Consider the following 9,513-nt stretch of genomic DNA (forward strand, 5'->3'; position numbering starts at 1 on the left):
CCAAAGCTTCAAATAAGAGCACACACACACTTCTCTCTCACACACAACGTTTAGTCGTCGGATAGTTGGTCGCTGTGCTGAAAATATTCCAGAACCTGTAAGTAAAATATTGCCTCTCATTGATAATGATAAAAGTGAAAAGGTTTGTCTATATCTGATAACTATGGATGTTATAAATGTGTGATATTTATCAAGATATTTTTTTCTTCACGTCTTCAGAAGAACCTGACAGCCTGTTGATTTAAGATATGTTATTACATTAGATATGTTTACATAGTGCCAGTGATGAAGTCACTGAGTCTAATTTAATATCTTAATGTCTTTTGCAGCTTCCTGACCTACGCTCCTAAGCACAGATCTAGGATCAGCTCATCCTCATCAAATCCAAACCAGGACGTTTAGAATTCACAAGGGGAACACTGACCTCAGACCAGCGTTTAAACCCCACGTCTTCCTGCCTAGACACTGACTCTCTGTCCAGAGTTCCTCTGTGCTCCAGCCGTATATCCATCCATCCATCCATCCACACCCCAGCCATCCATCCATCCGTCCATCCAGCCATCCATCCATCCATCCATCCATCCATCCATCCAGCCATCCATCCAGCCATCCAGCCATCCAGCCATCCATCCATCCAGCCATCCATCCATGGGTCTGATGAGCGAGGACATGGAGTGCTGCGTCTGCCTCCAGCCCTACTCTCGCAGGGAGAAGATCCCTCGGATGCTCCACTGTAAGCACACATTCTGTGGGCTGTGCTTGCAGGCGATGTCCAGGCTTCAGAGCGGCCTACCGACAGTCTGCTGCCCCCTGTGCCGTTGGATCACCTGCACCGAGCCCAGCCTCACCGTGTCGGGGTCGCTGTGGGTTAACACTGAGATCTGGGACCAGATACTAGACACACAACAGGAAGAGGAGGAGGAGGTAGAGGAGGGAGAGTGGAAGGAAGCTAACAAACAGACACAGACCACTCCACAGTACACATGGTGAGTACCCCAGGCAAAGGTGGATGGATTGATAGACTGATATAGAAACCTGGAGAAACCTTCCTCTGCTCTCTGCCCTCTCTCTCATTATGTTCGGTCTCTTTTGCTCTCTCTCTCTCTCTCTCTCTCTCTCTCTCTCTCTCTCTCTCTCTCTCTCTCTCTCTCTCTCTCTCTCTCTCTCTCTCTCTCTCTCTCTCTCTCTCTCTCTCTCTCTCTCTCTCTCTCTCTCTCTGTTTCTCCCTCTCTCTGTTTCTCCCTCTCGTATCTCTCTCTCTCTGCTCTCTCTCTCACTCTCTCTCTCTCTCTCTGCTCTCTCTCTTTCTGTATCACTATATCTGTTGGTCTTGATTTCTCTCTTCATCAGTTGTATTGTTGTACTGTGATGGTATTACTTTAGGTCACAGTTTCCTTACATTGATCGTATTATGCAGCTAGTACAGCTTCCTATTTAGGTTCAGTAGTATGTTCAATTACTAAATTGTAACTCTCTCTCTCTCTCTCTCTTCTCTGTTTATTTCCCCCTACTCTCCTGTCCTCCAGGTCTCCATCAAGGCATTGTGGCCTGAGGATCAAACTACAGAATTTCCTGAGGAGGATGAAGCACAATGTACTGTAAACCGAGAAGACGAAGAGCAGAGAAGAAGATGACTGGATTTTACCATTTCAGAGTAGGAGATACTCATTGAGTAATGAAGATAATTCACAAAACAGGACTGACCGGGATTTTCCATAATGAGGCAAGATTGAACCAATTATTCATATTCTCTGGGTTTGATTGACTTTGGGTATGTATAGGCCGCCTCTCCTTCCAGTTCTCTGCTGCCATTGACTGGAACGAACTACAAAAATCTCTGAAACTGGAAACACTTATCTCCCTCACTAGCTTGAAGCACCAGCTGTCAGAGCAGCTCACAGATTACTGCACCTGTACATAGCCCATCTATAATTTAGCCCAAACAACTACCCCTTCCCCTAATGTATTTATTTATTTATTTTGCTCCCCATTATTTATATTTCTACTTTGCACATTCTTCCACTGTAAATCTACCATTCCAGTGTTTTACTTGCTATATTGTATTTACTTTGCCACCATGGCCTTTTTTGCCTTTACCTCCCTTATCTCACCTCATTTGCTCACATTGTATATAGACTTATTTTTCTACTGTTTTATTGACTGTATGTTTGTTTTACTCCATGTGTAACTCTGTGTTGTTGTATGTGTCAAACTGCTTTGCTTTGTCTTGGCCAGGTCGCAATTGTAGATGGGAACTTGTTCTCAACTTGCCTACCTGGTTAAATAAAGGTGAAAAAAAAATAAAGAAAAATGTGTAATGTTCTTAGTCAACTTACCTGGTAAAATAAGGGTTAAATAATAATATTAATAATAAAGGATGGATTGGGGGAGGAAATAAAAAATAAGATTTTAAATGGATTGAGGATGAAAGAAATATACAGTAAGTTATGAATAGACAGACAGACAGACAGAGATAGATAGATAGATAGATAGATAGATAGATAGATAGATAGATAGAAAGATAGACAGACAGACAGACAGACAGACAGACAGACAGACAGACAGACAGACAGACAGACAGACAGACAGACAGACAGACAGACAGACAGACAGACAGACAGACAGACAGACAGACAGACAGACAGACAGACAGACAGACAGACAGACAGACAGATAGACAGATAGAGGGGTGAAGGTTAGAGACTGTGCTGTACAATGTGTGCCGTGTTCAATACAATATACTGTGAACAATATTTATAATAGGTGTTTAATGATTTGATAAAAGGTGTATTACTGCGTGAAGGGAAGTGGATGTTTAGTATTTATTATTACATCATATTAGAACAGTTTTATATAGCAGAGTGTTGTTTTTATCAATGTAATTGTCTGTATCATTTCCAATCCCCCATATCAATCAATCAATTTTATTTTATATAGCCCTTCGTACATCAGCTAATATCTCGAAGTGCTGTACAGACACCCAGCCTAAAACCCCAAACAGCTAGTAATGCAGGTGTAGAAGCACGGTGGCTAGGAAAAACTCCCTAGAAAGGCCAAAACCTAGGAAGAAACCTAGAGAGGAACCAGGCTATGAGGGGTGGCCAGTCCTCTTCTGGCTGTGCCGGGTGGAGATTATAACAGAACTATGCCAAGATGTTCAAAAATGTTCATAAGTGACAAGCATGGTCAAATAATAATCATGAATAATTTTCAGTTGGCTTTTCATAGCCGATCATCAAGAGTTGAAAAACAACACGTCTGGGACAGGTGGCGGTTCCATAACCGCAGGCAGAACAGCTGAAACTGGAATAGCAGCAAGGCCAGGCGGACTGGGGACAGCAAGGAGTCACCACGGGCGGCAGTCCCGACGCATGGTCCTAGGGCCCAGGTCCTCCGAGAGAAAGAAAGAGAGAAGGAGAAAATTAGAGAGAGCCAAGATTTTCAAAATTTCCATAAATGACAAGCATGGTCAAATAATAATCAGGAATAAATCTCAGTTGGCTTTTCATAGCCGATCATTAAGAGTTGAAAACAGCAGGTCTGGGACATGTAGGGGTTCCATAACCGCAGGCAGAACAGTTGAAACTGGAATAGCAGCAAGGCCAGGCGGACTGGGGACAGCAAGGAGTCACCACGGCCGGTAGTCCCGACGTATGGTCCTAGGGCTCAGGTCCTCCGAGAGAAAGAAAGAGAGAAGGAGAAAATTAGAGAGAGCCAAGATTTTCAAAATGTTCATAAATGACAAGCATGGTCAAATAATAATCAGGAATAAATCTCAGTTGGCTTTTCATAGCCGATCATTAAGAGTTGAAAACAGCAGGTCTGGGACAGGTAGGGGTTCCGTAACCACAGGCCGAACAGTTGAAACTGGAATAGCAGCAAGGCCAGGCGGACTGGGGACAGCAAGGTGTCATCATGCCCGGTAGTCCTGACGTATGGTCCTAGGGCTCAGGTTCTCAGAGAGAAAGAGAGAACGAGAGAATTAGAGAGAGCATACTTAAATTCACACAGGACACTGGATAAGACAGGAGAAGTACTCCAGGTAACCAACTGACCCTAGCCCCCCGACACAAACTACTGCAGCATAAATACTGGAGGCTGAGACAGGAGCGGTCAGGAGACACTGTGGCCCCATCCGAAGAAACCCCCGGACAGGGCCATATAAGGGAAGTGGGATTTGTTCATCCTCATTTGACATGTTTTATTTATCTGTTCTGTTTGAAGAGCATGTTTTTTATACTGAAATTATATTTATTGGTTAATAAATACTGTCATGTTTTGTCTTTGATCATCATGTCTTGTCCCTGTGCTTCCCTCTGCTGGTCTTATTAGGTTCTTTCCCTCTTTCTATCCCTCTCTCTCCTCCTCCCTCTCTCCCTCTCCCGCTCTCTCTCTCTATCGTTCCGTTCCTGCTCCCAGCTGTTTCTCATTCTCCTAACGACCTCATTTACTCTTTCACACCTGTCCCCTATTTTGCCCTCTGATTAGAGTCCCTATTTCTCCCTCTGTTTTCCGCTTCTGTCCTTGTCGGATTCTTGTTTGATGTTTGCTGTTCTGTGTCCTTGTTCCGCCCTGTCGTGTTTTTGCCTTCTTCAGATGCTGCGTGTGAGCAGGTGTCTATGTCAGCTACGGCCTGTGCCTTCCTGAAGCGACCTGCAGTTTGTGGTCGCGTCTCCAGTCGTTCCTCTCTACTGACGAGAGGATTTCAGTTTCCTGTTTTGGATTAACCTTTGATAATATCCAGGAGAATCATTGTTTGTTTAAGACTGGAATAAAGACTCTGTTTCTATTACGTCGCTTTTGGGTCCTCATTCACCAGCATAACAGAAGAATCCGACCAAGAATGGACCCAGTGACTACGGATTCTCGCAACACTGCCGTCGAGATCCAGGGAGCAATGCTCGGCAGACACGAGCAGGAATTGTCTGCTGCTCGTCATGCCGTTGAGACCCTGGCCGCTCACGTCTCCGATCTCTCAGGACAGTTTCAGAGTCTTCGTCTCGTGCCACCAGCTACTTCCTGGTCTTCCGAGTCTCCGGAACCTAGGGTTAATAACCCACCATGTTACTCTGGGCAGCCCACTGAGTGTCGCTCCTTTCTCACCCAGTGTGATATTGTGTTCTCTCTCCAGCCCAACACATACTCAAGAGAGAGAGCTCGGATCGCTTACGTCATATCACTCCTTACTGGTCGGGCTCGGGAGTGGGGCACAGCTATCTGGGAGGCAAGGGCTGAGTGTTCTAACGTTTATCAGAACTTTAAAGAGGAGATGATACGGGTTTTTGATCGTTCAGTTTTTGGGAAGGAGGCTTCCAGGGCCCTGGCTTCCCTATGTCAAGGTGATCGATCCATAACGGATTACTCTATAGAGTTTCGCACTCTTGCTGCATCCAGTGACTGGAACGAGCCGGCGTTGCTCGCTCGTTTTCTGGAGGGACTCCACGCTGAGGTTAAGGATGAGATTCTCTCCCGGGAGGTTCCTTCCAGCGTGGACTCTTTGATTGCACTCGCCATCCGCATAGAACGACGGGTAGATCTTCGTCACCGAGCTCGTGGAAGAGAGCTCGCGTTAACGGTGTTTCCCCTCTCCGCATCTCAAGCATCTCCTCCCATCGGCTCAGAGACTGAGCCCATGCAGCTGGGAGGTATTCGCATCTCGACTAAGGAGAGGGAACGGAGAATCACCAACCGCCTTTGCCTCTATTGCGGTTCTGCTGGACATTTTGTCATGTCTTGTCCAGTAAAAGCCAGAGCTCATCAGTAAGCGGAGGGCTACTGGTGAGCGCTACTACTCAGGTCTCTCCATCAAGATCCTGTACTACCTTGTCGGTCCATCTACGCTGGACCGGTTCGGCTGCTTCCTGCAGTGCCTTGATAGACTCTGGGGCTGAGGGTTGTTTTATGGACGAAGCATGGGCTCGGAAACATGACATTCCTCTCAGACAGTTAGGGAAGCCCACGCCCATGTTCGCCTTAGATGGTAGTCCTCTCCCCAGTATCAGATGTGAGACACTACCTTTAACCCTCACAGTATCTGGTAACCACAGTGAGACCATTTCCTTTTTGATTTTTCGTTCACCTTTTACACCTGTTGTTTTGGGTCATCCCTGGCTAGTATGTCATAATCCTTCTATTAATTGGTCTAGTAATTCTATCCTATCCTGGAACGTTTCTTGTCATGTGAAGTGTTTAATGTCTGCTATCCCTCCTGTTTCTTCTGTCCCCTCTACTCAGGAGGAACCTGGTGATTTGACAGGAGTGCCGGAGGAATATCATGATCTACGCACGGTCTTCAGTCGGTCCAGAGCCAACTCTCTTCCTCCTCACCGGTCGTATGATTGTTGTATTGATCTCCTTCCGGGGACCACTCCCCCTCGGGGTAGACTATACTCTCTGTCGGCTCCCGAACGTAAGGCTCTCGAGGATTATCTGTCTGTTTCTCTCGACGCCGGTACCGTGGTGCCTTCTTCCTCTCCCGCCGGAGCGGGGTTTTTCTTTGTTAAGAAGAAGGAGGGTACTCTGCGCCCCTGCGTGGATTATCGAGGGCTGAATGACATAACGGTTAAGAATCGTTATCCGCTTCCCCTTATGTCGTCAGCCTTCGAGATTCTGCAGGGAGCCAGGTTCTTTACTAAGTTGGACCTTCGTAACGCTTACCATCTCGTACGCATCAGAGAGGGGGACGAGTGGAAAACGGCGTTTAACACTCCGTTAGGGCATTTTGAATACCGGGTTCTGCCGTTCGGTCTCGCTAATGCTCCAGCTGTCTTTCAGGCATTAGTTAATGATGTACTGAGAGACATGCTGAACATCTTTGTTTTCGTTTACCTTGACGATATCCTGATTTTTTCACCGTCACTCGAGATTCATGTTCAGCACGTTCGACGTGTACTCCAGCGCCTTTTAGAGAATTGTCTCTACGTGAAGGCTGAGAAGTGCGCCTTTCATGTCTCCTCTGTCACATTTCTCGGTTCTGTTATTTCCGCTGAAGGCATTCAGATGGATCCCGCTAAGGTCCAGGCTGTCAGCGATTGGCCCGTTCCTAAGTCACGTGTCGAGTTGCAGCGCTTTCTCGGTTTCGCTAATTTCTATCGGCGTTTCATTCGTAATTTCGGTCAAGTGGCTGCCCCTCTCACAGCTCTGACTTCTGTCAAGACTTGCTTTAAGTGGTCCGGTTCCGCCCAGGGAGCTTTTGATCTCCTCAAGAAGCGTTTTACATCCGCCCCTATCCTTGTTACTCCTGACGTCACTAAACAATTCATTGTCGAGGTTGACGCTTCAGAGGTGGGCGTGGGAGCCATTCTGTCCCAGCGCTTCCAGTCTGACGATAAGGTCCATCCTTGCGCTTACTTTTCTCATCGCCTGTCGCCATCGGAACGCAACTATGATGTGGGTAACCGCGAACTGCTCGCCATCCGCTTAGCCATAGGCGAATGGCGACAGTGGTTGGAGGGGGCGACCGTCCCTTTTGTCGTTTGGACTGACCATAAGAACCTTGAGTACATCCGTTCTGCCAAACGACTTAATGCACGTCAAGCTCGTTGGGCGTTGTTTTTCGCTCGTTTCGAGTTCGTGATTTCCTATCGCCCGGGAAATAAGAACACCAAGCCTGATGCCTTATCCCGTCTCTTTAGTTCTTCTGTGGCTTCTACCGACCCCGAGGGGATTCTCCCTGAAGGGCGTGTTGTCGGGTTGACTGTCTGGGGAATTGAGAGACAGGTAAAGCAAGCACTCACTCACACTGCGTCGCCGCGCGCTTGTCCTAGTAACCTTCTGTTCGTTCCTGTCTCTACTCGTCTGGCTGTTCTTCAGTGGGCTCACTCTGCCAAGTTAGCTGGCCACCCCGGCGTTCGGGGTACGCTTGCTTCTATTCGCCAGCGGTTTTGGTGGCCTACTCAGGAGCGGGACACGCGCCGTTTCGTGGCTGCTTGTTCGGACTGCGCGCAGACTAAGTCAGGTAACTCTCCTCCTGCCGGTCGTCTCAGACCGCTTCCCATTCCTTCTCGACCATGGTCTCACATCGCCTTAGACTTTATTACCGGTCTGCCTTCGTCTGCGGGGAAGACTGTGATTCTTACGGTTATCGATAGGTTCTCTAAGGCGGCACATTTCATTCCCCTCGCTAAGCTTCCTTCCGCTAAGGAGACGGCACAAATCATCATTGAGAATGTGTTCAGAATTCATGGCCTCCCGTTAGACGCCGTTTCAGACAGAGGCCCGCAATTCACGTCACAGTTTTGGAGGGAGTTCTGTCGTTTGATTGGTGCTTCCGTCAGTCTCTCTTCCGGGTTTCATCCCCAGTCTAACGGTCAAGCAGAAAGGGCCAATCAGTCGATTGGTCGCATATTACGCAGCCTTTCGTTTCGAAACCCTGCGTCTTGGGCAGAACAGCTCCCCTGGGCTGAGTACGCTCACAACTCGCTTCCTTCGTCTGCTACCGGGCTATCTCCGTTTCAGAGTAGTCTTGGGTACCAGCCTCCTCTGTTCTCGTCCCAGCTCGCCGAGTCCAGCGTTCCCTCCGCTCAGGCTTTTGTCCAACGTTGTGAGCGCACCTGGAGGAGGGTCAGGTCTGCACTTTGCCGTTACAGGGCGCAGACTGTGAGAGCCGCCAATAAACGTAGGATTAAGAGTCCTAGGTATTGTCGCGGTCAGAGAGTGTGGCTTTCCACTCGTAACCTTCCCCTTACGACAGCTTCTCGCAAGTTGACTCCGCGGTTCATTGGTCCGTTCCGTGTCTCTCAGGTCGTCAATCCTGTCGCTGTGCGACTGCTTCTTCCGCGACATCTTCGTCGCGTCCACCCTGTCTTCCATGTCTCTTGTGTCAAGCCTTTTCTTCGCGCCCCCGTTCGTCTTCCCCCCCCCCCCCCCCGTCCTTGTCGAGGGCGCTCCTATTTACAAGGTACGGAAGATCATGGACATGCGTTCTCGGGGACGTGGTCACCAGTACTTAGTGGATTGGGAGGGTTACGGTCCTGAGGAGAGGAGTTGGGTTCCATCTCGGGACGTGCTGGACCGTTCGTTGATTGATGATTTCCTTCGTTGCCGCCAGGGTTCCTCCTCGAGTGCGCCAGGAGGCGCTCGGTGAGTGGGGGGGTACTGTCATGTTTTGTCTTTGATCATCATGTCTTGTCCCTGTGCTTCCCTCTGCTGGTCTTATTAGGTTCTTTCCCTCTTTCTATCCCTCTCTCCTCCTCCTCCCTCTCTCCCTCTCCCGCTCTCTCTCTCTCTATCGTTCCGTTCCTGCTCCCAGCTGTTTCTCATTCTCCTAACGACCTCATTTACTCTTTCACACCTGTCCCCTATTTTGCCCTCTGATTAGAGTTCCCTATTTCTCCCTCTGTTTTCCGCTTCTGTCCTTGTCGGATTCTTGTTTGATGTTTGCTGTTCCTGTGTCCTTGTTCCGCCCTGTCGTGTTTTTGCCTTCTTCAGATGCTGCGTGTGAGCAGGTGTCTATGTCAGCTACGGCCTGTGCCTTCCTGAAGCGACCTGCAGTCTGTGGTCGCGTCTCCTGTC

General features: G+C 48.4%; 1 protein-coding gene across 1 annotated transcript; it reads left to right on the top strand.

Moving 5' to 3' along the window:
• Positions 1 to 2,311, top strand: LOC139553073 (E3 ubiquitin-protein ligase RNF186-like). The gene is made up of 3 exons (XM_071365044.1): positions 1 to 97; positions 330 to 986; positions 1,527 to 2,311. The coding sequence occupies exons 2-3, from the start codon at positions 649 to 651 to the stop codon at positions 1,600 to 1,602; spliced, it is 414 nt and encodes a 137-aa protein (XP_071221145.1). The 5' UTR covers positions 1 to 97; positions 330 to 648; the 3' UTR covers positions 1,603 to 2,311.
• Positions 2,312 to 9,513: the final 7,202 nt, after the last annotated feature.

This window comes from Salvelinus alpinus, chromosome 2 (assembly GCF_045679555.1).
Source record: "Salvelinus alpinus chromosome 2, SLU_Salpinus.1, whole genome shotgun sequence".
NCBI classification, from domain to species: Eukaryota; Metazoa; Chordata; class Actinopteri; order Salmoniformes; family Salmonidae; genus Salvelinus; species Salvelinus alpinus.

Bases quoted from the DNA above. Each gene is read 5' to 3' on its own strand.
- LOC139553073 (XM_071365044.1), top strand. From the start codon at position 649: ATGGGTCTGATGAGCGAGGACATGGAGTGCTGCGTCTGCCTCCAGCCC. The intron at 987-1,526 runs GTGAGTACCCCA...CCTGTCCTCCAG, and splicing joins ACCACTCCACAGTACACATG to GTCTCCATCAAGGCATTGTG.